At 46.5% G+C, this 27,240-nt stretch overlaps 2 protein-coding genes and 1 non-coding gene across 9 annotated transcripts in view; 2 read left to right on the plus strand and 1 right to left on the minus strand.

Moving 5' to 3' along the window:
• Positions 1-3,759: 3,759 nt before the first annotated feature.
• Tectb (tectorin beta) lies at positions 3,760-19,347 on the plus strand. Of its 3 annotated transcripts, XM_006526903.2 has the most exons (11): positions 3,767-3,850; positions 3,962-4,124; positions 4,829-5,019; positions 6,751-6,893; positions 6,997-7,069; positions 12,596-12,699; positions 12,822-12,905; positions 14,459-14,621; positions 15,598-15,670; positions 16,874-16,906; positions 17,693-18,458. In XM_006526903.2, the coding sequence occupies exons 2-11, from the start codon at positions 4,049-4,051 to the stop codon at positions 17,740-17,742; spliced, it is 990 nt and encodes a 329-aa protein (XP_006526966.1). In that variant the 5' UTR covers positions 3,767-3,850; positions 3,962-4,048; the 3' UTR covers positions 17,743-18,458. The 3 variants fall into 3 exon arrangements, with proteins under 3 accessions (NP_033374.2, XP_006526966.1, XP_006526965.1); NM_009348.4 differs by having other exon boundaries at positions 3,760-4,124; positions 17,693-19,347; XM_006526902.2 differs by lacking the exons at positions 16,874-16,906; positions 17,693-18,458 and having other exon boundaries at positions 15,598-16,040.
• Mir6715 (microRNA 6715) lies at positions 15,712-15,768 on the plus strand. The gene has a single exon (NR_106146.1). It is a non-coding gene; the product is annotated as a microRNA 6715 (primary transcript).
• A 1,785-nt stretch (positions 19,348-21,132) lies between the features above and the next one.
• Gucy2g (guanylate cyclase 2g) overlaps positions 21,133-27,240 on the minus strand; it is a 43,154-nt gene continuing 37,046 nt past the window's right edge. For 2 of the 5 annotated variants that reach the window (NM_001081076.3, NM_001371012.1), the window contains 4 exons: positions 26,045-26,219; positions 25,129-25,227; positions 22,498-22,589; positions 21,133-21,822 (listed from right to left, as the gene is read on the minus strand). In NM_001081076.3, the coding sequence (NP_001074545.1) occupies positions 21,718-21,822; positions 22,498-22,589; positions 25,129-25,227; positions 26,045-26,219 (471 nt within the window). In that variant the 3' untranslated portion in view covers positions 21,133-21,717. The other 3 variants (XM_030251100.1, XM_030251101.1, XM_030251102.1) reach the window with 2 other exon arrangements.

The following is a 27,240-nucleotide window of genomic DNA, read 5'->3' on the forward strand; positions in this document are numbered from 1 at the left end:
CACTCTGAAAGGTTTACTTAGTAGTCAAAAGGTTTTAGGTCACAAACACAGGTGAGCAATAGTGGCTATTTAGGGGCTTAATAACCCAAAACAATTTGCCCCCCTATCCTGCAATATTACAGTTGTGTATGTTCACAGTTCTGATCACTCACCCTTGGGACTATTAAACAGACGTGGCTCTTTTCTGGACACTTAACAGCTCACAGACACCATAGGCCTCTGTGCATCTGGGGAGCTGCAGGGTCACATGAGGGATAGGCAGATGGCGCTCTATTGAAAGAGGAGCCTTCCTAATCCTCAAGTCCCCTTTCTGAGTGTGCTTTCTTGGACTTTCTCTGGAGAACTGCTCATTCCTGGTTGGAGCCAGCGGAGTCTAGAGTGAAATGCCCACTCATTTGCAAATTGGCAAGCAGTCTCCCACAAAGTGGAAGAAGGCTTGCTTCAGAGCTTACAGGGAACAACGGGGTTCATTTAACAAATCTAACATTTAGTGAACTCAAAACAGTGTGCTGTGAAAATATTAATAAGTTAATAAAGCAGCTTTTCAACTCCAATGCATGCTCATTAGTCTTGGCTCTCTTACCTGAGCAGGGTCCGACTGCAACCTCTTGCCACTGGACCCCTGCGTTTGATTTCTCAGCTACAAAGGAAAATGTTGATTGCCCTTTGCAAAGGGCATCTCTTTTGGACGTGGGCTGGCTCTCCCAAATCATTCCTGATGTTCAAACAGAAAAGGGACCCTTTGTTGCCTATCAACTCATAAAACAAAGATACAGGAGCGACGAGCTCATCTTTTGGATGAGTCTTCCATAAAACTCTCTTTGATGGACTTTAAAAAAAAAATCCTAGGACTGATAAAACCTTTTAACCCAGTTTCCCCGTGTTTGAAGAATCTGCAATGGTCTGAGCCAGAGATCTGCGTTTGAATTCCATCTGCAGGGGTGTCCCTCTTACTCCAAGGGCAACTAGGGCAGAGTATTAAAAAGCAGAGAGAGGACTGAGTGGGGCATCAGAGGGAAGGTAATTACCACAGAAAATAGATGCCTCCCGCCTTTTAACCAACGCCAGTATCAAATACTGTTTGGCCTGAGCACATTTGGTCCCTTTCTGTCTCTTATGCAAATCAAACATCTAGAGACCAGCCTGCCACAAAAGTGGAATCCACTGTCCTACCTCACTCACTCCCCTCACGCTTGAAAGCAGTATCATGTACCTGATTGTTAGCTGATTCTCCACTCCAAGAAATCGTAGGAGAGATCTCTTCTTCTGTCCCCAAATGTTATCCTGATGAGACCTTTCTACAAATCAAAAGCACCTGCCCTTTTGTTAGGGTGGGCTTCCAAAGAGAAGGCTGTTACCATAGAAACACTCGGGGTTCATCTGGGAACATTGGGGACATGCTGTCCCAGCCTGTGGATACCAGCCTTTGATGGCTTATATTTACAGCACGAAGTCTTTCCTGCCAAGTTCAAGCCAGGTACTGTGCTCAGCAATTTACATGTGTTGTTTCATTGCGTGCTTGAATCAGGCACAGGTGATGGGAGGCCTCTTTTACAGATTTGAAATCAGAAGCTTAAAGAGGTTGAGCTACTTGCCTCACTAACATCGTGCCTCAGGAAATCTGACAGAGCCATGATGGTTAATCCCAGAATCAATACTTGTGATGACATAGGACACACCTAGCGTTGGTCAAATTAATGTCTTCCCCATAGTAGGCTACACTCCTAGAAAGACCTTAGATCTTCACATTTCCCACTAACACAGGCACAAAAAGGCTTTCTGGATGCCTTGCTCTCAATGAGGAAATGTCTATGCATGTAACATAAACTATAATTTGCTCATTTAATGTTCCCTTCTCTTCCCTCCCCTCCCCTTCCTTTCCCTATCATAGACATTAATATGCCCTTCTAAAAGAGGAAGAAAGTTAGACTCATGAAGCCTAACTCCTGCCAAGTAATAGACATCCAATAAATGGTCAAAGGGGACTTTGGGCTACAGGCAGATGTCCTCCAATCAGCCTTACCCCACCATGCCTCGTAGCATCTTTTTGGCCTCCACTTGTATCTTTCCTCTAGAGACAGGGATCCATCTCCATACCTAGCTGTCTCCAGAGTCTGGTGCTATTGCTGACCTGCTCAGGTCAGAGTTGGCTAGAAGAAGCTGACATTTGAAGATAACAAGTGTCCCATCGCAAACAGAAAGATGCTATTGAGCTGTTCATGATGGAACCAGAGTTCATTCTGGGCAAACAGACTGCCTTGAGTGTCTGTCCTAGGCCTTCCTGTTCCTTTCCTCAGGTTCAGAGGAGCTCTTCCTTCCTCCCTTCCCACACCTCAAGGACACACTCACCTTGCACTGCACTGCACTCCTCACTAGTTCCTAGATATTGAAAGAAAAAGCAACCTCTACTCTACCCATGTCTTCTAGGGCCAAAAGCAGAGCTGGCATACTTACCATCAGGGCCCCCATGAACATTAATAAAAAGCAGAGAAGGGAAAACCTGGAGAAGCAACACTAAGCCCTGGAGGGGAGAAAGTCAGAATTCACACACATGACACTGTGTATTGGCAGCAGGAGCTGATGCTGCTGTCTCCAGGCTACGATGAACTCCATCCTTGTGTTAAAATAGCTTAACTCAGCCCGTCCACCTACCGTATTCACCTCAGTTGACTCACGTCTAAAAACTACATTGATTGTGCAGTATCACCACAGACATGCCTTCTGTGGCGAGAGTCTGCAACGAGACAATATGCAGCTGATTTTAAGAAAGAGCAAAACTCATCTCACAGGGCACATGCATGTTACCAGAGACCGCAACATGCCTTTGCACATAGGCTTGCGAGTCTGGTGTCTCGCCATTTGGCAAGAGCCTTCATCTCCTTGCTCTCCTCCCGCCCTGAGGTACCACCCAGGTGATGGCCTCTGTTTAGCGGGGAAGGAAAATGAGTCCTAGATAATTTTAATGGCTTCCCAAAGACCTCTTTCCTTAATCCTTAGACGCCACAATAAGGCAACTCTATTATAGCACTTATACATAGTTGTTAGATTCATCCTGATGTCACTGACACATGAAATTATATGTCTGGCACACCCACCAGAGTAGCATCCCCTTTGCTGTTTAGAGCAAGGTCTGCCTGGGTTATCCAATGTCATTGTTTGGAGAAACTAATAACACCTATAGGTTTTGTAATTTAAAGTCATATTTGAGGATGAAGTTATAGATATCAGGAAATGGTTGAGAAAAATAATCTTTAAAGTTTGGTTGGTTTTTTTTGGGGGGGTTTTGTTTTTTTGGGTTTTTTTTAGCAGTAACACAACCTATATTGTATTTGGCTGCTAGACGTAATTATACTGGACTGACATTCTTTTAGATTCAAAATTTCATTCCCCTCCCTGTGAAACTTAGAAAGCAAAGAAATAGAATGAGAAAAAAAAAAAATATATATATATATAAAAGAAGAGAATTACTACCTGGAAGTTGTTTGTCTGTTTGTTTGTTATGTTGATTTTTAGTACAAGAAGGAAAAGCCCAGCTTCTCTCTCAGTCCTGGTTGTGGCGGTCAAGGGTGGGGGTGGGGTGCCTATGCAAAGGAGAAGAAATTAGATTCAAGTGGTAACTGAGCTTCCCATCGGATTACTGTACCAAGCTCCCTTTTATTCCCCTGCCGTGGATAATGTGTGCTCATTGTGACTTATCTGGAGTTGGTTTCTCTTACACCCTCTAGATATATAAGGAAATAGGACAGGGGTTAGAGATTTGGGGAGCTTCCGGGAGGCAGCATCTGCAGTCCAGAGAGAATGAGAAAGGCAGGAACATGAGCCACCGCCTGTGACACTCACATCCTCAGTGGTACAAGCTCAGGACAGCATCACCGAGCTCTCTTGGAAACTCCCCCACAAGATTGTATGATAATTTGTTCTAACCCTTGACTGTAACTTTTCCTTCATATTTCCGATACAGAACAACCGCGACCCGGGGCCTGGAAGGAGCGTGAGCATTGAGCCAGTTTGGTTTGGCCACCTGGCAGAGATCGACTCTAGAGGAGCGATGGTGGTCAGGGCCTTCGTTTTGCTGGCCCTCTTTGCAGAAGCCTCAGCGAAATCATGCACTCCGAATAAAGCAGGTACTCTGTTGCTACCCTGCTCTCCCAGATGGGGATCCCTCTGTCTCCAACTTGCTGTGATCTGAGCTCTGTGATGGCTTGGTTAGGAAAGGGTAAAAATGGCATCAGGTGGAGGAACAGAAGTCCCCAGTGCCAATCAGACTTTCCCCATCAGAAGCAAACGTGTATTGAATGGGTCAACTCTTTTACAAGTTAGAAGGCATTTCTTCCCTTTACTATGTGGCACGTCCACTTTTTTAAGTGTTTGACTGCTCCATGCATGCTACATGCCTTTAAACAATATTTTGCAGCACTGAGCATGTAATGTTGCAGTGGACATTTTAAATTATAAGAAGTCTCATTCCCATCAGGATATGTGTATCAGTCTGTGATTTCATGGGCAGATTCTTTAAAATCGAGTAAAAGTTTTAGGGATGGGGCTACGGCTGGGTGGTACAGTTCTTGCCTAGTAAACATGAGGTCCTGGATTTAATACCCATTATTGCTAAATTTTAAAAAAGTAAAATAGAAACATTGGCTCTAAAATAAAGCCACAGGTCTTAAAAATGGATCCAATTAAATAAGTATTAAATCATGATAATATTTTGTGTGGCATAAGTTATCAAAGGCTGACGTTTGGGAAACTCGTCACAGCCGGTGAATTATTCTGTGTGACATCGAGGTGCTGACCATGTCTGATTTAAAGCCTGTGTGACCTCTTCCAGATGTCATCCTTGTGTTTTGTTATCCCAAGACCATCATCACTAAAATCCCCGAGTGTCCCTATGGATGGGAAGTACACCAGCTGGCACTCGGGGGGCTGTGTTACAACGGGGTCCATGAAGGTGGCTATTACCAGTTTGTCATCCCTGATCTGTCACCTAAGAACAAGTCCTACTGTGGAACCCAGTCAGAGGTAAGGCCATCATCTCAGCTAGGGCAGAGATGCTTAAGCAGAAGGGAGAGGCGTGGGGCCAGAGTGAAATGTCTGCTGCCATCTGTAAGAGGATTCACAATGATCCAAAGCCCTTTTCAAAGCTAGTCCCATTGCTTTAATTTCCTAGGAGGCTCAGTGACTAAAAGCCTTCTCTCTCGGCTGGTTTAGGTTCCCTGTGTGTTGTTGGTCCTGCCCATGTACACAGGAGCAGACACCAGTGGTTGGCATTGCCACTACTCCTCTCCTCTCTCCGCCTCACCTCCTGAGATGGGTCTCCTACTGAGCCCAGACCTTGCTGATCTGGCTAGAATGGCTAGCCAGCGAGCCCCTGGGATCTCCTGTCACTACCTCCCAATGCTCAGATTACAGGCGTGTGCCCTGTGCCCAGTATTGTACCTGGGTGTTAGAAATCCAAATTCAGATCATTGTGTTTGGGCAGACGCTTCCACAGCCTGAAATACTCTCCGAACTTTACCTTTATTGTCCTAGTGTGTTGGGAAATGGGGGTCTAGCGGCAAAGCTTCCTTCTTCAAAAAGAGCCAAGCACACTTCTTACTTCAAATGTGATACTTTCGTCCCTGGGTTGGATGTCCAAACCAACAAGCCATCCTTCCCCCAAGACTGGAAGTGACAGTTATGAGTTTGGGGGAAAATGCTTAAAAGCAGACTCAGAGACTAATGGGCTCCTGAGCAGGGAAGCACGGATCATCCATTGCCAGAGAACCCCTGATACAAAGAGGCCACAGCCTCTCCACAAGTGTCCTTATATGACAGAGGAGAAATCTGTCATATAAGCCTTCCCGTAGAGCTATTAGTTTTCAGCCAAGAGTGTAATCCCTTCATACTTAGTATGGGCCAGAATTCCTACTGCCCTGACTACTGTAATTGTATGCCTCAGAGCAAAAAAAAAAAAAAAAAAAAAAAAAAAAAAGCCAGATCCTCTTCTTTAAGGATCCTCTTCTTTAAGTGCCACAGGGTTCAGGTTTGATGGAAAGAGCCCTGAGCGAGGTGAACAGGATGCTATCTGTGAATGCGCCCCAGTGAAGTGAAGTAAAAACCATCTCCATGCCCTAGACTTTAGATCATTTACTTTCAAACAGATGTTCATAGTCCTACCAGTGAGCTTTCAGACCAACTTGCCAGAAGAAAGAATTCCACAATTAGCGCTTTACAGTTAAAAGACGTTTTAACTACAGACTTAGGATCTAGAGTGGAAGATAGACAAAAGACATCATGGGGCACTTGGACAAGCAAGGTGGATAAGAAGTCAAGGCTGGAAATGGAGACTCTCAATGCAGTTTCTCATTTGGAATATATAGACTTGTGAACATATAGGCTTTTCCTCTGCATATAGAGACCTCGCTGAAGGGATTCCAGAACTCTGCAAATATTTCCATCTCACACACAAAGAATGGCGTCTATAGTTCCTGATAAACATGTCTGTCTCCTCACTTGGGGTTTTGCTTTGTTTTATATTTCCAGTCAGGGTTTCATGTAGTTCAGGCTGGCTTCAAGCTCACCATGTAAGTGAACCTTGACCTGAGCACCCCTCCACCTCCTGAGTACTGGGGTGATAGGCATGTACCACCACGCCCAGTTTTTTACTGGCCATTTTTTTTTTACTAACTCGTTGTCCACCACTTTTCCCAGAATCCTCAGTCCCATCATGGGGCGCAGCGTACACCCTAACTGCCTTCTTCCTTCCTCTAGTACAAGCCCCCCATCTACCACTTCTACAGCCACATCGTGTCCAACGACAGCACAGTGATCGTGAAGAACCAGCCCGTCAACTACTCCTTCTCCTGCACCTACCACTCCACCTACTTGGTGAACCAGGCTGCTTTTGACCAGAGGTAAGCCGCTCTGGGGATGGGGGGCTGGTGACTATGAGGATGCTACAGTCCCTGTCAATCAGACATGTTTCAGTCCTTATGCAAAATTCTCTCCCCTTTTCAGAGTGGCCACTGTTCACGTCAAGAACGGGAGCATGGGCACATTTGAAAGCCAGTTGTCCCTCAACTTCTACACTGTAAGTCCAGGTTGTCTTTTCCTTCTGTGGCCTTTTCCCAGGGCACTTCCACGGGAGTCACTCTCTCCTGGCCTCTGGACAGAGCCCTGTCCCAGAGCTCCAAAGGTGGCATAATGTGTTAGCCTAGCTTTAAAGCCCGGGTGCAGGAGAAGGTTCGCTTCATAGGCTGAAGAGGACAGCACAGGTGTGGCCAACTTTCCCATTTCACTGGAACGAAGTTAAGGCAAGGTCACTGGACAGACAATAGGGCACCTCAGGTCTGACTCGTAATCAAGGCTAGTTTCCACTGCATTTTCCTCCAGAGATTTATTTGGCATTAGGATCTCAAAACATTTAGTCTGGAGCGTTGCACTCCCTGACTAGGCCAAGGCTAAAGACAAGGCTCAGGGCTAGCCTCTGCTTACCTAGTCCTTTTATCCCTTAAGCCTTACAGTAAGAGTTCCTCACCGTCTGATTGGATCTGCTGTCTGTGTTGACATCAACAGTTAAAGGCACACTTCGGTCTCTCTCAAAATTAAGTGCTCCAGAGAAACTAAATATGCGCTGGCCATTGGCCCAGCTGCTCTTCCATTAGAAAGGACACTTTGTTTTTAAGCTGCAGCTTCCAGTGAGGACATGGGCACACGGAGGGAATACTGGCCCAGCTGGCTAGAGGAAGACACAGGCAGAAACACAAACCTTTGTGCGGAGCGTTAGAACAGGGAGGTGTCCTTAGAGGGCAGCACATCTGACCCATTTCATTTTGCGAGAGAAAACACCACCACATCTGAAACCTCACTAACTGTGAACTTGTTTCACCTATCACCTAGAAGCCATTAACACCCCACCCCACCCCACCCCAGAAATCATCTAATTGCTAGCTTAGGCTAGAAGAATCCTAAAATAACCTAGTCCATTTTGCAGCTAAGGATGTGAAACCCAAAGGAAGGAAGGTGTTTGCCCAAGACCTTGGAGAAGCATGTGGGGAAAACAGAGCTGCCTGCAAAGGACATAGTGTACAGTGTCAGGGTCTTTCACCCGCAAAAGCTGTGTCTGATTTGGGATTCAAATATTTTACTCTTTATAAAAACTATTGTTAAGGAAGGATCGCTAGGATGCACAAGCTTCCAGTTTCCTTAAAGTCCAGTCTAGCCCTGGCTTCCTATCACTAGTGGCTGCACCCGAGACAAGAAATCCCACAGGGCCCCTTGACTTGTCCTTAGGGATCAGTGCAGTGTAGGTGATCCGGGTGACGTAACCATGGTGACACATCTTCCCACAGAAGAACTACAGTCTGTGCTACAAGCCTCTGCCCAGAAGCGAGCAGTCGTTATTCTAATGAGATAAGGCTGTAGATTCCATCCTAAGAACATTAACAACTGTTAGCGATAGAGATCAGGGTTTTAAAAACTCACCCCCCCCATCCTCCCCCACACAGAGTTGAGTCTCAGACAAGAACGTAACCTCAGAAGTAAAAAGAACATATTCTTTAACGATCAATCAGTTAATCAACCAATCTTCACCAGTAGGCCATCTTCTGAGCTATAGAAACTACTTCCTGAATTGTCTGGAAATGAAGCCAAGGTGTCCCCAAAATCCCACTGTCGAAGCCCCTCCAGGACACATGGACTTCATCAAAGCCTGACTTCTGCTATCCAGACACTTTTGATCTGCTTTCTATTCTGTTGTGGGCTCGGTTTCCTCTGGCTCTCCCACGTATCCCCCCCACCCCTTTCTCCCTTTTCCACTTTGAGGGCATTCTTGGGTGTTTCCAAAGCAACAACTGCCCCCTTGCATATATTTCCATCAAATTACCAGAAACAGAACCATGCCCTACATAGAACAATGGATCCACCACACTGCTAATTGCTTAAGATTCTGGGAAGCCCAGAGTCTAAGCCCACAAATACACTCCTTCAGATCTGCATGCACACTGTCTCCTTTCTGTCCATCCCTCCCCACTCACTTTGGCCAAGAACCCACAGTTGATATTCCCAGGGGAAAGTTATGACTCCCGATCAAGACAAAGGAAGGTTATTTGTTTACAGACATAGTCTGGCCCTGTGGGAAAAAGGGGGGGGCATGAGACATTCCACTAAGACTGGTTTCACCATTTACTAGTTAAACAACTTTGGGAAAGTTAAGGCACTTCCCTATACTTCCATCTTCCCATCCATGAAATAAGAACTCCATATCCCTTAGATCTGTTAGAAAGATCCAGAGAAGCCATCTTTAGAAGTACTCTGCGTGAACTTGATAAGTACCAGGAAGACAACTGTTCTCATGAGTGCAGACCCAGGCCCGCTTTCATATGCTCTTAGAATAGTTTGTTGCCTTTATAGAGAGGAATATCAATGTCGGTGTGAGATAAGGTCAACTTCTTAAAATCGAAACAGTGCTGACCATCCTTCTTAGTGATACAGAAAGAAATGAAGAGGCTTAGGGAGGGCATAGGCAAACAACAAAGATTAAAGATCCTTCCAGAAATCAAAGCAAACTGCAGAGCTGACCACCCTTAAGGTCCTACCTCAACTCCACCACGCTTCTGTCACTAAGGGGTGTCACTCCACCTCTTTTAGTGATTCAAGTGAGCTGGGCCTTGTGCTTTAGATTATCTTGTAAAATCTGATGTCCTCTTCCCCAGAACTCCTGTCTGTTTTGGTTCTGTCTGCTGAAATAATTCCATGAAATGAATGTTGGTCACACCTCTCTGAAGAGCCCCCATCTTCCCTAAGTGAAACATTGTCTCTCTCACTGGTTCATCGGCCATCTCAGCCATTTTCTTGTGACTACAAGCTGATGAGTCAGTGCCCTTGTCACAAAGAAGGACCCAGAACTAAAATGTTTTATTCTAGTCTTTCAATAAGCTGATAAGAGACAAGGTGGGCCATAGGTGAACATCTAGGTTCTGGAAGACTCTAGGAGTGTATCCAGAGTGTTCACTTTAGACTACTTTCCTTTCGTCATTACCTCTCACTTGTGAACAAAAGCAATTACTAAATTTTCACAGATAAACTTCTGCTCCATGAGGCATACCTGCCCTTAACTTGGGTGACTAGTTAGTTCTGCATCAGCCTTTTAGTCAAGGTAAAGAATGCTGGAACATGGATTCTCAACAGATTCATCCATCCTATAGGGCAGAAGAGTAGTTTGTGTTATCTCTCTGCTTTTAGGGATGGGAAGATAAACTGTCCTGGCATGTAAGAGCTTACCAAGGTAAAGTTGTCTGAAGGCAGGGCTCTGGTTTTTTAATGTTAAAAAAAAGTAGGGGTGCCAGACATGGTGTCTTGGATTTGTGAACTCACTAGAGATGATGAAGTGGGGTTGTTGGGATATTAAAACCAGCCTGGTCTACATGTGAGTTTCAGGCTAGTCAGAGCTGTATAGAAAGATCCAGAAAGGGAGAGAGGACGGGAGTAAAAGAGGGAGAGATGGAGAGAGGAAAAAACATGCTACGCATCACTGTAGTTATCAGAAATGGAAAGTCCCATTTCTGTCCTGCCCTTTGATGGAAATTTGGACAATTTCTCAACCAGGAGAGAGATCACACTCTTCCAGCCGGTCTCCAGGAAAAAGATTTCACACAAATATTTCTCTGGAGACCTGGGAACTAAATTGCCAATCCCAAGTTAGTTTCCATGTGTGGAAATGTTCCTTGCAATCTCATAAGTTTTAGGCAATACCAAAATTACTTTCAAAGCCATCAGAAAGTTGTCACTTCAGCTCCATGCTATGAAAGTAAGTCACTGATAACTGGGAACATTATTGCTTAATTGTGGCAGCCATTAATGATGGAAGAAGGGGAGCCAGCTTCTGGGTGGCTGTGTGTGTGAGCCTTGGCTGAACCTGCTTCAGTAGAATAAAGTAGGAGAGGGGCCTGGGGTCTTCTCACAAAGCCTTGGGTGTTGAACCCATAGGAGGCCAAGACCTACGCTAGTCTGTCTTCTATGTCTCTGTTCTATTCCCATCTCACAGGAATGAAGAAATAGAGTTCCCCCAAAAGGGACTAAGTCTTTCTACCGAGTCTCGTGTCAGCAGTGGGGCTGGGTTATCCTGGGATCTTAGCCTTTCTGGCCAGTGCCTCTGTCATGGCTAACACCAGAGAGGAGTCCCGGGGTCTTGTTCAAGTGAACTGAAAGGAGACTGACAGAGTGGAGAAGCTGCAGCCTTTGAGGAAGTCAATCACAGCTGTTACTCCTAATAACTCCCTCAACATTATCTGATGATGGTAGATTTAGTCCTGGGACCAGGGTAGACCCTGCCAGTCCTGAGCACTAGTGGGCCTTTGACAGACTCACAGGACCTGCTCTCATTAATCTAACCCCAAGCCCTGGGCTCTCACACCCTGTTCCTTCCTCTACTTCCCAAACCTCCTCCAGACCTGGCTCCTTGCTGTCCTGTCAGCCATGGGACCTCTGCCTCATGGATGCATTCCTTCTGCTGGGGCTACACAGCCCCCTTCCTCCGCCTTCCTCAAGCCTTGTTCAAATGCTACCTCCTCAACAAGGCCTCCCTGGCTGCCCTTTTCAAAACTGTCAGTGAAGCACCTGCCCTAAAAGCAGGAGCATCTGAGGTCAATCTCCAGACCCTCATGAAAAACAAACAAGCCTAGCACAACATCACTTGCAATCTCACTCTGGGAGAAACAGAGACAGGTGGGTCCCTGCTGTTAGCCACTTGTAAGCCAGCCTAGCACACTTGGTGAGTTCTCGGCCAATGAGAGACCCTGTCTTAAACTCAAGTAGGCAGTGCCTGGGGAATGAAACCAGGGGGTGTTATCCTCTGGCCTCCACATACATGTGCACTGACAAATGTGTACCTTTATGCACTCGAGTACCCACACACACACAACCATGCATATGAACACACACACACACTAAATATACCTTACCCTTCCTCGTGTTCCGAATCCATATTTGCTATTTTTGTGGTTTCCAATATTACATACTATATACTAGTCTAATGTGCTGTGTGATTTACTTCTTTTGTCTTTCTCTCCCGCTAGAATATTTTGGTGACAGATCTTGCTTCATTCACAAATACTCTATCTCAATACACAGAGTATCTTGGCATAGCAATTATCCAAATATGTAGAATGATACCCAAAGGCATTGCAGGAAATTGGTGACTAACGTCTGTTGATAACCATGCTGTTAATCCAGTTATAAACTTTCAAAGCCAGGTGACCAAATTTCAGGGGGTCTGGGGTAGTGAGGGGCTAGAGCATTGGTTGTTCTTGGTCTTACGTGATTTGTGAAATCACAGGGATCCTTGCACCACATCATTTTTCCATCTGTCAAGTTTATTGGCATCACTGAGACAGTTTGTGTCTAAGCATGGCCAGCAAGTGTCCTTATCCCTTCTGAGATGGCAGCAGCATCCTCAGAGGTTCAGTCTCTCTGGGTCTAGAGTTTTCTCTAAGGTCTCCTGCACTCGTTCCTTGGGGTGGCTCCCTCTTTATGCCAGCTCAATGTGTCTGCTTCCACCAGCCCTGATGGCTCACTCTGAGAGGTCACAAGGTTCTAATGTCCCCATTTCCTTTCCAAGAATGCCAAGTTTTCCACCAAAAAAGAAGCTCCCTTCGTTCTGGAAACGTCCGAAATCGGCTCAGATCTGTTTGCGGGAGTAGAAGCCAAAGGCCTAAGCGTTCGGTAAGTCCCTTTACTCCACGTGTATATTTTTAAGGAAAAAAAGACCAACAACAGACTTCAGATTTCAGATGTCTCTATACACAAGAGCGGCTCTTAGTGCTACCGTGTTGTTTTACTCCCAGGTTCAAAGTGGTCTTGAATAGCTGCTGGGCCACCCCCTCGGCTGACTTCATGTACCCCTTACAGTGGCAGCTCATCAATAAGGGGTAAGTGTCAATCTCCAGAGTCAAGGCAGAGCGGTGCGTACAGTGTGTCCTGGTGTCTTTCGCTGTGGCTTAGGAGGAAACTTCTTGGTCATACTGGATCCTTTTGGTGGAAACCCAGGTTGCACGAGTCTCTAGTGATATCACAGTAGATGTATTGCCAGGTATTTTCTGAACACAGGAGCACACCTGCCACAGCACACTCCCTCAAAGGGCAAATCCATGTGGGGAGGGGAGGTCGCTCGTGGAGGCTGCCACCACCAAAGCAACCAGAGGTATCTGTCACTGAGAGGCAGGTGCCACAGTCTGTGCCAAGGCATCTTGGCTTGCCCATTACCTGCCTCCCCTCCCCCACTCACAAAGCTCCTCTTACAGTATTTTCCACTGGCTGATACCAGGCCTGGAGCACTCTGGCAGCAAAGAGCTATTTTAAGGTTTCATGTCTTGAGTTCAGGCGAGGATCTCAGGTTTATTGGCCAAACAATCCTGTCAGAGCTTCATAAGTTGGAAAATTCTCACAGCCCCGTCTCTGCAGAGGCCACAACAAACAGAAATAACACTGACCCTTGGCCCAGATAGGAAGGTGCGACCTTTGTTTCTCTCTCATGACTTCTGAAAGAGAATTCTGAGATGACATTTCTTTAAGGTCCTCCTTCTGTCTCAGTAACCATACATTTAGATATTTCGTTCCAGTCATTATCTGGATCATATATGGAAAATATGACTATGGCTTTTTTTTGTAAAAGTTATTATATATACAATTGATGGAACATAAATTCCTTTTTCCAGTTTCAGGCAAAACCTAATGATACACACAGAGATAATTGGTGGGTGTGGCTCAGTTTAGGTGTCTATGGCAACATTGGGAAACAGGATTCCCACCCATCATGGAGACCCTCCCTCTGTGTTACCCTGGGGTCTTCCCCAGTCATGAAGAGGGCTTTAACTCTTGTAGACTTGACTTTTCTTTTTAAGTTGGTTGGTTGGTTTTTCTGGTTTTTCAAGACAGGGTTTCTCTGTGTAGTCCTGACTGTCCTGGAACTCACTCTGTAGACCAGTCTGGCCTTGACCTCGGAAATCTGCCTGCCTCTGCCTCCCGAGTGCTGGGATCAAAGGTGTGCTCCACCACTGCCTGGCTAGACTTGACTTCTTCTTTTTGGGGGGAGGGAGGGGGGTTCAAGACAGGGTTTCTCTGTATAGCTCTGGTTTGTAGACCAGGCTGGCCTCGAACTCAGAAATTTGCCTGCCTCTGTCTCCCAAGTGCTGGGATTAAAGGCGTGTGCCACCATGCCCGGCTAGACTTGACTTCTTTAGGACAGGGGTTCAACTTAGCAGATGCGTGGGTTCTCGTAAGTCACTCCTCTCTATTTTAGGATGGAACAATCACATCCATTCCCGTGGCTCTGTCATCGACCTCACACTTAGAGATCAGAAACCTCTGGAAAGACAAATAGCTCCTCACAAGCCTAGCAGGATGCTGTGTGAGGTTTTTGCCTTGGAGCCTTTTTGGAGCTCTCTGGTGTGATGTTTCCTTCTCCCTTCCCTCTGCATCCCAGCTGCCCCACCGATGAGACAGTCCTCGTGCATGAGAACGGCAAAGACCACAGGGCCACTTTCCAATTCAATGCCTTCCGGTTCCAGAACATCCCCAAACTTTCCAAGGTTTGGTTACACTGTGAGACGTTCATCTGCGACAGTGAGAAGCTCTCCTGCCCCGTGGTGAGGGTCCTGGCTCCAGAAGGAAGATATTACCCCCAGGGGGCTGGGACTGGAGGAGCCGGATTTGATCTTGGAATTGTGGGTCCAGGGTGGGGAGGCAGAAGGTCTGAGCCTGTCTACCTTGCTACCAAAACTTATCAGCCTTGACTTGCTGGAGCTGATTTCATCATTTTTGAACACAGGTCATCAGCTCTGATGGGTGTTCCCTTGTCAGAGAACAATGTCAGATTAAAAAAAAAAAAAACAGAGGCTAATAATAGGCATGGAAATGCTTTGAAAAAGTTAGAAGGGTAAAGGAATCAAGATGTAGACAGAACGATTAAGATAGGCAACTGCAGTCTGGATTGGACTATGTTCAGAGAAACACTGGCTGTGTGGGTCACAGTGGGCTGCACAGGGTGGGGGGAGGGCCAATACCCTGTGGTTCTGGGCTTTACTGAGCTTCAAACACTTCCTCGGGGATTGGAGGCTGCCGAGGGCTGCACTTCTAAGAGGCTGCCAGCCCATGCGACCTGGAGGAACTACAGAAGAGGCTACAAGCCTGGAGGCCGACTCTCTCTCATGCAGCTAGAAAACAGATGCTTGTGAACACAGGGAGGAAGAGAGAGAGAGACCCAGAGAGTGCAGGGCTGGGAGGAGGAGAACCAGTTAGTTCTTGAGTTGCAGTTTTAACAGAAGAAAATGAAGCCGGACACATTTTGTGAGCATTCATCTTTTATCTCTGGGTTAAGAGTAAAAAGCTTAGAGAAAGGTGTGGTGCCCATTCCTCCCCTGGAATTCTGACGAACTACTCCCCCAGGATTCCCCAGCCTGGGGGAGTAGATGAATTCTAGGTGTGTGTGCACATGTGCATGTGTGCATGTGTGGGCGTGGCGTGTACTTTATGTATCAGTTGCTATGTAGCGACTGGACGACTTTGACTCCTTGAAGTTCATTTTTCTTTTTTCTCTTTTTCATTTCTCCTCCCGGTCTTCAGAACTGTGACAAACGGAAGCGCATGCTACGTGACCAGACAGGAGGTGTCCTGGTTGTGGAGTTGTCCCTGAGGAGTAAGCTGATTGCCCAATATGTGTACTCCTGGGCTGTGTCCACAGGCACCACAGGTTTGAGCATTTTGATTGAATTGCCAAACCAGGCGTGCCTGTGGACACAGCACTCACGGGCTCCTTGAGTGCCGAGTGCCAGGGGCCTGATCACGTGGACGCAAGGACGTGAGGTTTGTTGAACGTCTTATGAGGCCAAAGCCAAATGCACCCGAGGCATTAGGAAGCGCGGAGCTGAGCTTCCAAAGTGATGGTGCAGTGCAGTGAACAGTGAAGCAGGTATGCAGGTGTCCTAGGGATGTCAGCAAGCCGTCACCACCCAAGCCTGGCTGGGCACTGAGTTCCATAAATGAGCAAGACTCATAGAGACCTGTCACCAAGCTTTTACCTAGTGTGTGTGTGTAGGGGGGGGGGGGGTGGGGATGGTTTACACAGAGGGAAACTGGAACGTTGAGGGGTCCGGAGGGCAGGGCCATGTAAGAGTGTGTCCACAGCCATGGTGCAGGCCCTATAGACTGTGAGAAAAATATCAATGTGGCCTGGCGGATGCTGGGGGTTGTGGGGGGTGAGGTCTGGAGTTGTCCTCAAAGCACAACTACACAAAGGCTGCCTCTTGACTGTGTGTGGCCTGCAATCTAACACAGGTTCTGTACACTTCCCTGCGGTTCTAAAAAAGGAAAGGAAAAAACATGGTGCATAAAAATTCAATGAAGTTAAAATCTCGGTGTCTATAAAGTTTTATTAGAACACAGAGGAGACAGAGACACATGTTCCTGCAGGTGTCGTTGCCTACCGGTGTATTCAGGCTACAGTGACAGTACACTTAGGCCACGCTTGGTGTGGTACCACACACCCGTAACCCAGCACTCAGGAGGCTGAGGCAGGAGGACAGTGAATTTGTGGCCTATCTGGGATACATAGTCAGACCCTGCCCAAAAGTGTAAAGAAAAAAAAAATACCAGATACTAAAAATATCTAGTGCTTTCCAAAATATCTGACAGCCCCTGCTTTAGTGAGCCAAGGAGATGGCGCTCTAGGGAAGGTTCTGAGAAGGTTTTCTCGTAAGCCCCAGGAGGTGCTCCCTCTGAAAAGCAGTGGTTATGCTCTAAAGGGGGTCGCACGTGGTCGGGTTTGTGGTTCACACACAGATCTGATGCGTCTTTCATGCCCCTTTTCAACCTCCACTCTCTCTCTCTTTGCTCACCCCAGGCAGGGCATTTTCCGGCCTCTGTGACTTCTCAGGTAAGACAAAGAGCCACTACTGAGAAGTGTCATGGGGCAATGCTTTTGTGAAGTGTGTATAGGTGTTAGAGATATTTATTTTGGCCCCAGAAAAATCTGTCATTAAAAATATACATATTGGCGTACTCTCGAGTTAGGGGTGGGGGTGGAGGGCAGAGGTCAAGAGGTCTTACTATGGCTGGCCTTCGACCTGAGAGGGAGGAACTGTTTCAAATGGTTGAAGAGCCATCAGACCCCACCCTCTGAGCAAAGCCCACACCACATGGCCTCCCTAAGATTCCCGAATCTGGAGAACATGATTTCCGGTCAGGCCATCTACTTGCTTAGCAAATATTTGAGGCCAAGCTATGACTCTGCTGTTCCTTAGTGGAGTGACAGTAATAAGAACCTCAGCCCTCGATACTCAGCTTTCCTCTGGGGAAACTGGGCTATGAGTGTCCCTAGTATATATAGTACTCTATGAATTAATTATAGTTCATCACTAAACAATACAGTGAACAAGACAAGGTCATGGGTGAAGGCCGGGGGAAGTGCCAGAGCAGGCAGCCATGGAAGCTTCTAAGGGGAGGAGCCAGATGTCTGTTTGCCTAAAGGTCCACAATGTACACACACCTAGTAGGGCCTCTGTCCTCTAGAAGTGGATCATGCCAGCCCCAGGGAATGAACAGTAACAAATGTATAAAATGTGGGGGCTTTACAGCAACCATGTTGCATTAACCCTGGCTGGATTCCCCTGGGCCTGACACAGCTGTTTCTCAGTGCCGTCTCTGGCCCGCTGTTTTGCAGATGTTCTTCTTCACCTCATCCTGATGCTGGGGACCTGGGCTGTGTTGTAGGAGACAGCTGGACAGCTGTAGCAGCTCTCTCCAAGGCCACCCTGAACTATGACACATTCGTTTATTGTGCTGCCAAAAAAAGAACAGACAGAAGACTGCATGGCTGGGGAGCTGGGAACAGCCCTTTGCCAAATATGTGTTCCCCCATGTTTGTGTGTGGATGTGAATTTGGTGAACCTCTGCCTCAGAGCCACACTTCCACTTATTCCGTCCTGCGGCCGTTAGATCCTGATAATCTTCTCCATGAAGCCAGAGAGGAGTGTTCTCTCCTCCGCTCAAATTAGAGCAGCATTTGGAAGCTACTTTCATTATAAAAGACTCTCACACACTCATCACATGCAGCTTAACATTTGGAGGCAGAGACAGACAAACACCAAAAAAAAAAAATCAATGCCAAATACAGAATCCACAGGAATAGCCAACTTTACCCAGCAGGCACTCTGTCATTGAGACAGTACAGTTCTAAGGACCAGCATCGAGCCCCCAGGCAGGAAGTTCCAGTCTTCAACCACGATGTGGAAGTCCAAGTTAAATACAATATATTTACTCAAACTTCTGTAATGGATGAGAAGGGGATCCTTGAGAGCCGCTAGTACCAGTCTGCTTTTATCATAGGGTTTCTTAAATAGATATAATCATTAGGGAGGTATAGATGTCTTATCCTTACAAGAGATTCTATTTCTTTAGTCACAAATAAATAGGAAATCGACTATGAACAAGTAAAACTCATCTCCATTTCACAGAAGAGTGTGGCATTGCCTCCGTGAACTGTATTTGCACGGGAGTGGAAAGACTCTGGCCGAGCCGGTTCTCTGAGAGGTGAGAGCCGAGCTTCCCTCACACCTGTGGTGCCCTGTGCGTTCAATAGCCTAGTGTGTGCTCTTGGAAGTCTTCCTGTCAGGATGGTGGGATGCGAACATCCAAGCCCTGTTCCTTCTTGGTCACTTGTGACTGTGGGGACTGAACCATCCACTCATCAGAAATGTAATGCATACACAGTCAATGACATCACATGACAGCACACTCTCAGAACTGGCCACCCCTGTGACCCAGAGCATGCCAACGTCCGTAGGTCACATTTGGCAATGAGAAGCCAAGTGAACACACCAATCCTGTGAGAGCATGAGCTGTGGTATGACAGGAGAGACCTTGTGCTAAGTCTTTTTTTTTCCCCTTTGTCACTTTCACACTGGGCATTTGAAATCACATATCAGTTTGTCCCTCTGTATTTCATGCCCTTGAGAGGTCTTGATGTCTGTGGTTTACCAATCCTTTTACAACTTGGGTAAATGAACTTAGAAATTGTGTTTGTTTAGCCGCAGGCTAGTGCACGGTGGTCCCATGTATTCTAAACTTGGTATCTAGTTCATGCTCCAATCAGTTTGGAACCACTTCCTAATGTAACGTCAGAGTTTGTTGTAGCTGAGAATTACAGAAAACCTGCTTTCTTGATCCTAGTCAGGAACTCTTACGAAGCACACATATAGCCAAGCTTATAGGTCTTTGGCTGTCAGACTAAAAACAATGTTTGATCCTGATGTATGGTCTTGTATCTCAACCTGGTGCTATGGACTAAATAAAATGTCTGGAGTAAGTAACCTGTGACCACAGTTTACAGTGTTCGTATGTTATGAGAGAAGACAATCCCAGTGTTCCCCCAAAGGTTTTGAGACTTCATAGACTCCAAGAATCCCACAAACTTTCAATCGTTTGTACTTCAAACACTCCAATACTACAGTAGTCTACAGACGAGAGGTAAAGGAGGTAGCCATCTTGCATGGCTAACATTGGAGGGGTGGGGGTTAGAATCACCTGGGTCGAGCCCTGCCTGCAGGAGTCCACTCTCCTGTGAGTGAAGAGATGTGTTCAGTTTAGTTAACTGGTAGCCCCACACGGGGTTTAGTTACCCTTTCTGCCTTAGGATTCTGTGAGGGATTAAGAGAAAGCACCCTCGGTGTAATGTCTGCTGTGAATTCTAACTTGTACTAAACATGAAACATGTATCCAGAGAAAAGAAAGATACATATTGCCTTAGGCATCCTTGGTTCATACACACAACACTAGATACAGATTTGAGGAAACTGCTCCTAGCCATAAAACCCTGTCCCTTTCTGTCTCTCTCCCCTACTCACTCTCTTCTTCTCCTCTTCCATGTGTATATATATCCAGTGGGGTGTGTGTGTGTGTGTGTGTGTGTGTGTGTGTGTGTGTGTGTGTGTGTGTAAGAATACAGGTGCGCATGCAGATATCTGTGTTTGTATTTTTATTGTGTTTTGTGTGATGTACAAGTCTGGATATCAAATGTTTATGTTATAATATTAAATGAGGCTAGATTTAACAAAGTCTGTTATTGGCATATAATTTAGGCAAGCAGATGGGCTAGGGCCATAAGCAAATGTACATCTTTGATACAAATAATAATAATAATAATATAATAAACAATTACCTTATTCAACCCCATCTCTGGAACCGAATAGAATTTTCTAATGCCCTTTTAATATCACGATATTAGATTATGTGGTTGCTTCATTGTTTTGTTTATAGCTCTACTAGTCCTTAATGTTGCGTTATTGCTTTTTAAAAATGTCTCCTTCCAACTAAACTGCAAGATAAAGATGAAAGAAAGTTCAAATTCTCTTCACTTCCAGTGCGTCAGCTAGCAGAGTAAAAACACATGTTCCTAAAGTCCATAAAATTCTCAGACAAATGGATGGATGGATGGATGGATGGATGGATGGATGGATGGATAGTGGGTGGATGGGTGTGTGTGTATGGATGGATGGGTGGATGGATGATGGATGGATGGATGGATGGATGGATGGATGGATGGATGGATGAGTGGGTAAGTAAATGGATTGGTATATGGATAAATAGATGGTTGAATAGAATGATAGGTAGATGGAGGTTAGGGGGATAGATGGGCGGGTGGGTAGACGGATGGACAGATGGGTGGGTGGACAGACAGATGTATGTATGTCATGGGGCTGGTCTAAGAGCTGCATAAGTTATTATGATTTGTTTTCTTTAATGATGGAACAAAGTATTTAGAACAAGAAGCCATGGTGCTCAACAAGGGAAGAAGGTAGGAATTGAGTTCAACAGGAAGATGGACTCGCCCATTGTCTCCATGCTGGAGGGGGAGAAACTCCCTATGTAAATGCTGTCTTCCCTCCTCCTAGTTGGCCATCTAAGATGGTCATCCCTTAATGCTGAAGACTGGGGGGAAACAGAGCCTCTTGCCAGAACTTTGCCAAGGAGAGGATTGTCTGAAGGTCAGAGAAATCAGTCCTGTATCTCAGGGAAGAAACGAGGGGAACACTCAAGGGTGGTTCTGAAGATGGGCTAATACTGGGAAGTCTTTCCTTGGTTATGAAGAACAGCAAGAATTATATCAAGCATTTTTTTATAAATATTCGCATGAAAGCTCCCCAAGAAAACAAAAGGTAGTTTGTTTCTCAATAGAGTACTCAAAAGTATCTCCACAGAGCATGCCAGCAACAAAGAAAATCTAACTGCTCTCATTGGGTCTTGCCTCTTCATTCTTTGGTGTTGCAACAGAACAAAAAGTCTTGAGAGCTGCATGGTATACGAATATTCTCTGCATTCATTCGCTAGCAACCATATAGGCTGGGGCAAAGAAATAAGTGTCGCAAGAAAGAGTAAGGCATGATGGACTAATGACACTAGTTGTGAGGCTAAAAGCCTCTATGACTGGCCATGCCTGGAAGTGAGTTCCCTACAGCCACCTCTTCCAACTGCACAATAGCTGGGGGGTCTGGGAGCAAAGGTTGGGACAGAATGAGACACCAGTCAGACAGCACCATCTAGTGGCGGGTCATTGATTCATTGACACAGAGCTACAACTGTTCAAAGGAATGTTGGATGCATTCATCGTCATTGTTGTCCCCCCCACCCCCTGCCCCCGAAGGACACCCACAGACATTAGTGGGGCTCTACAAACATCTTGAGAGAACCTCACAATATTTCTGAAACTTTAGCTTCTTCCTCCGTAAACTCAGGGAGTGGGACAGGGAAGCCATCTTTGCCTTTCAGCCAGAAGGTCGTCTGTTCTCCCTTGCCCTGCAGGAAGGGAAGGAGGTGTCTGGTGAGCAAGAGAAGAGCAGCCGACAGGGAAGCCCTGCTGGGTCTGGCTTGCTTGGATAGGCAGCAGGACCCATCTCTTTTAGAGAAGTAAGACTTGAAATATGAAATCCTGGTGAGTTCATGGACCTTCAGCCATGTTCTTCTGTGGAAAGGCCTGCAGAGAGTAAAGTCCATTGCACCCCAACCCCCAGATTCTCAAAGTATAATAAAATCTGAATTTTCAGTGACTTGGGGACTGAGGAAAGCATCTCACACACAGGTGTACATAGAGTCCGTTCAGCATTGCTACCACGCCCATTCTCCATATGCACAGCTAAGTCATCCGGTGAGACCACCAATAGGGATGGGGCACCATCCCAAGAAGGTCTGCAGTGCAGAGGTCCTCTCTCTGCCTGCTGGAGGGCACCGTGCAGCTGCACCAGAGAGTTGATGTCACTCTCTTCTCTCCAGATCCCTTTCCAAGGCTCCTATCTCTGGCAGTCCTGGGGGATGAACCTAGCCCCTCATACTTGCTAGGCAAGCACTCCCCTGCTGAGCTACAGCGCAGCCTTCCCTGTTCCACTCTTTCCTAGGTTTCCACTCCTACCCAGACAGCCAGTGTCTATCAAGGACACAGACTGGGAAGGTGAGAAAGGGTCAACCCAGCCTTACCTTGACTGAAATGGTGCCTCTCTTTTGCAGATGGTACCCCCCTGCTGCTAGAAGAGCTCCTGCGGTGCTCTGGGAAACGTGAATCCGGAGAGCTGCCAGAAATCAGACATTGGCTAGTCGCCATCATCACTGGGGGAGTCGGTGGGCAGGGCTTCTTTAGAGAAGGGACCAACATTACTTCATTCCTTGTTTTCTATAACTTCTCATAAAACAAAGCACGAGGCTGGGTATCCTAATCCCAGCCCATGGGAAGCAGAGGATGATGGAGCTGGAGGTCAAGACCCGTTTTAACTACATCGTGAGTTCCAGGCTAGCCTGAGATTTAGTCAGACCCTTTTCAGATAGGTAGATAGGCAGGTGTGTGTGTGTGTGTGTGTGTGTGTGTGTATGAAGATAGATGATAGATAGATAGATAGATAGATAGATAGATAGATAGATAGATAGACAGACAGACAGATAGACAAATTTAAAGTACAAATTATAGCCAGTGTCTGGGACACATAGGTAGGTTGGGACGTTAAGCTACCCAGGCATTAGTAAATTGGTAAGATACTTATGGATTAGTGGTTGGTTTAGGAACAGAGAACCAGCTCAGACTGCAAGCTGAAGATCCCCATGAACGGAGGCTCACTGGGCTTCTTCCTCTTCCTGGGATGAACTGAAGACGTGTTCCTGAAAATGTTACCATAACCAAAGGTGCAAGTAGAGACAATTCTGAAACCTGCCTAGGCAGCCAGCTTCCTGATCTATTGTAAACTGTAAACCTTTCCTTCACACACACACACACACACACACACACACACACACACACAGGCACGCACGCACACACACATGCACGCGCGCACGCGCGCGCAAGGGCAATAGACCATGCCAGGAAACTTGGTAAGGCTGAGCAGGTTGGAAGCCCTGGAACCTCTCACCAGCGGACCCTTGGCACTCCACTCACTTCTGATCAGGATCACGTGACCACACTCTCTATGACCTATGGTCTCATAGATGAGGACAGAGTTCTCCATGCTGATGAGTTATCTAGAGACCCTGAGGGTTTAGCCAATAAGCTTCCTTTCCAGGACATTCCTTCCTGCAAAAGATATTTAATTTCTGGTCCACCATGAGGAGGTGGTATGCACCCATTTCCACGATGAACAATCAATAAACGGTTTGGACCCAAGGGCTGTCTCTTTCATCAAGAACCGCCTTGGGGAGCATGGGAGAAACCTTCATCATCTACAGAGCTGTGCCATCTAAGTCCCCCACAGAAGCCCCTCTGCATCCCTGGACTTGTCACTGCTTAGCTACGCTGGAGCCCATTCCCCCAGCACCAGCTCCAGGGGCCTCCTCCGTTCCCAACTCCCTGTGACCCAGTGCCTGGATGTCCAGTAGTTTGGGAACCCCCAGCCCAGGGCTCCTCATCACAGGCCCATGGACCTCCTACCCTTCATTCCCAGCCCCTCTGCATGGTTTCCAGCAGCAAATGGACACCCAGTAGTCAGGGAAGCCCATCTTCAGCCTCCCACATCTTAGGCTGCATTTTTCCAACCCCTGAGTAGTCCAGCACCCAACAGCGGGATATAGGGTTAAATACAGTCTAGCATCTCTGTGTATCATCTATGCAGCAGAGTTCCTATACCCTCAGAGGCAAGGCGGACAACAGAAACTCACACACACATACACACAAACATACACACACACACATACACACACACACACACACACACACACACACATGTATATATCAAGCAATAGTTGGTATGATAAAATTACTAGAAAGCACATAAGAATATGATGCTTTCTTGAGTTCTGTTCATAGATTTTTCTCTACACCACCAGGTACACACTCTACATCAGAGATTACTATTACTCACAGGCCAGTCTGCCCAATATTTGTGTTTGCAAATAAAGTTTTATTGGAACTGGGTCTTGCATTTATATGTTTCTAAAACTACTCTTGAACTACAACATCAGAATTAAGTAGTTGCAACCGAGACTATATGGCCCCTAAAACCTAAAATATTTACTGTCTGACACTATAGGAAAAAAAAAAAAACTTTTCTATTGTGTGTGTTTTGTGTTTATATGCTTTCATTATATGTAGGTCTGTTAAGAACAGGAAAAAAGTCTTGATGGATAAAATGATAACTATGTAGGCATAACAATCAAAGTTTTGATCCCCAGCACCCACATTAAAGCTGGGTGTGGGTGCATATTTATAACTTCAGTGTTGAGAAGTAGAGACAAATGGATTCTGAGAACTCACTGGTCACCCAGCCCAGCCAGTCAGGGAACTTCAGCTTCAGTGAGACCCTGGATCAAAAATCAAGATGGAGAATAAGGTGGAGAGCTATAGAGAAAAAGACACACATGGAGAGAGAGATGGGTGGGAGGGAGAGGGAGTTAAAAGGAAGAAGCCATGTGTGTTTATGTAGCTCCACTATGCACACAGGGGGGAAACATCTCTGTCTACACAGCTGGTACTCAGGTTGACTCCTGTGAATAATGATCTTATCTTCCAGATAGAAAACAAAGACAAAATGCAAATGAGTCCTCTAAAAAATACCCACTGATGAAAGCTAGAGGAGCAGGGGTCAGGGAACTGTGCTTGCAGCGTTGCATGCTGCAAATGATACCCACGCAAGCTGCTGCTTTCCATCCTGGATGCCATGTTCACAGTGTCTCCAAACAGACAGTACCTGGGCATGGTGATTCCCACCACACCGGCCACCACAGGACCTGAGGAGAGAACAATGGAAGGCTCTAACTGCCTGGTTTCCCCAAGGCTGGGCTCCACACAGGCCATCAAGTCCATAGAGGAAGTTAATTCAACAAGTATTTATTTAGGTGCCCCTTGGATCAGCGCTTGGTATGATGGATCATCGAGTGCCTGCAAAGCATCTTTGGCTCGCAGGCACTTCTCGCAGAAAACAAATCAAACCTTATCCACATTACTTATGACCTGCAGATGTATATGAAGCCCACAGCAGCACAAACATGAGGAATTACTTCTCATTATAGAACAGGTTTGCTTTCGGTTGGATAGTAGGACCATGGCTACATAATTTGGGTGGGCATGGGGACCTCATGCAAAAGGAAACCATGAAGCATTTTCTCAAAGCAGCATCAAGAAATGGGCCTGTACCTACAGGGAGGCTGAAGCAGGAAGACCGCAAATTGGAGGCCAACCCCAGCTGTGTTGCAAGACTCCCTCAATATTCTTTTTTTTAAAAAAGGTAATAAAAGGATACTAGACCAACCAAGTAGGGCTCACTTGTCTGCAAGTCATAAGTCCATGAGTTTGATTTAAAAACAAAAAACAAAACAAACAAACAAACAAAAACCATGAATAGGAATGCATGAAGAAAATGTAGCCCAGCATGGTTCCCGCACTCTGCCCGCGTCCGGTTTTAAAACAGCTCAGGCATTTGAGCAGCAGACAGCTCAGCATTCTGGGGTCCCACGGCCCCCATTTAATGACTGTGTTCCTGTAAGCCTCAGACACCGGGCTCAAGCCCAGAGCCACCTGTGGTCACCGGCCACCAGTGCTGTCTACCTGTGTGGAGGCCTATGCGGAGCTTGAGCCTCTCCTCAGGCATGTGCCCGATCTGGAAGTGGGTGGTGACACTGAGTAAGTGCAGGGCCATGGTGGCAATCTCGTCGGCATGCTGAGCTCCGTTGCGGATGGGGAGCCCACTTGCCACCATGTAGGCATCTCCAATGGTTTCAACCTGCAAACGGTACAACACAGCACACTTAGGGTTCCGTGAGGAAGGCACTAAGCAAAGGAGGGGATGGGGTTAGACAAGAGGACCCCCTCTTCTCAGCTCCTCTCCTGAGCCTCGTACTCCAAAGCTTGACACTTGATGATCTCTATTCCACCCAAACCCAGCATTTCCTCACACGTATGTTCTTGCTCAAGTTGGTCCACAAACATTTCTTCTCCCCACAGACATTGTTTGCACCTCTGAGACCTGATAACCCTGGTGCCATATTTCTCTCGTCCAAGGTCAGAACCAGTTAGACAAGCAGCCACATACAAGTTGGGTAAATCCTGAAGAATCACGTGGATTCCTCAAGTGTAGTCCATGTTAGCCAACCCCAAATGTCTTCCTGCCACACAAGGACATAGAAACGCTTACACACTAATTAATTCACTCACACACATGTAGATATTTGCATCACTGACTTGTGCTCCTCTGCACCAGCTCTCCTAATAAAACCAGAGTCCTCACTGGCAAGAGAAGTCACTGGTGCCTAGAAGCCCAAGGCTTCAAGCTTTTGCAGATACAGTTGTATCGAGTAGAACCCAAAGATGATATGGAAAGGCACTATATTAGTCAGGCAGTGGGAACACTGCCCATGGCAACACTTATCTTCTGCTGACCCAAAAATTACAAAAGTCCATTACTCAACAAGTCTAACTTGGCTCAAGACCACTTTTCCTTTCCTGAGAACAACCTTCATAACTAAAAACCCGATGTGATAGCCACTCGTGCCAAGGGCCCCTGGGAGAGAGAGCTAGGAGAAAAGTTCCAGGCGACACTGTTCTAGGCAGAACAGGAGTGGAGATGAGCTCTTAAAGGCACACTGTGCCATCCTTTCTCCCTTAAAAACTTGTCATTTGTGGAGAATACTAGGGGATGCCCGCTGAGTGTCTGTCACTCAGGGACACAGCCCCACTATCTTCTAAATCTTGTCAGCCCCAAGGCATAGGTAGAGGGAGAGGGATAGGCATGGGGTTATGAGTAA

This window comes from Mus musculus, chromosome 19 (assembly GCF_000001635.26).
Source record: "Mus musculus strain C57BL/6J chromosome 19, GRCm38.p6 C57BL/6J".
In the NCBI taxonomy this organism is placed as follows: domain Eukaryota; kingdom Metazoa; phylum Chordata; class Mammalia; order Rodentia; family Muridae; genus Mus; species Mus musculus.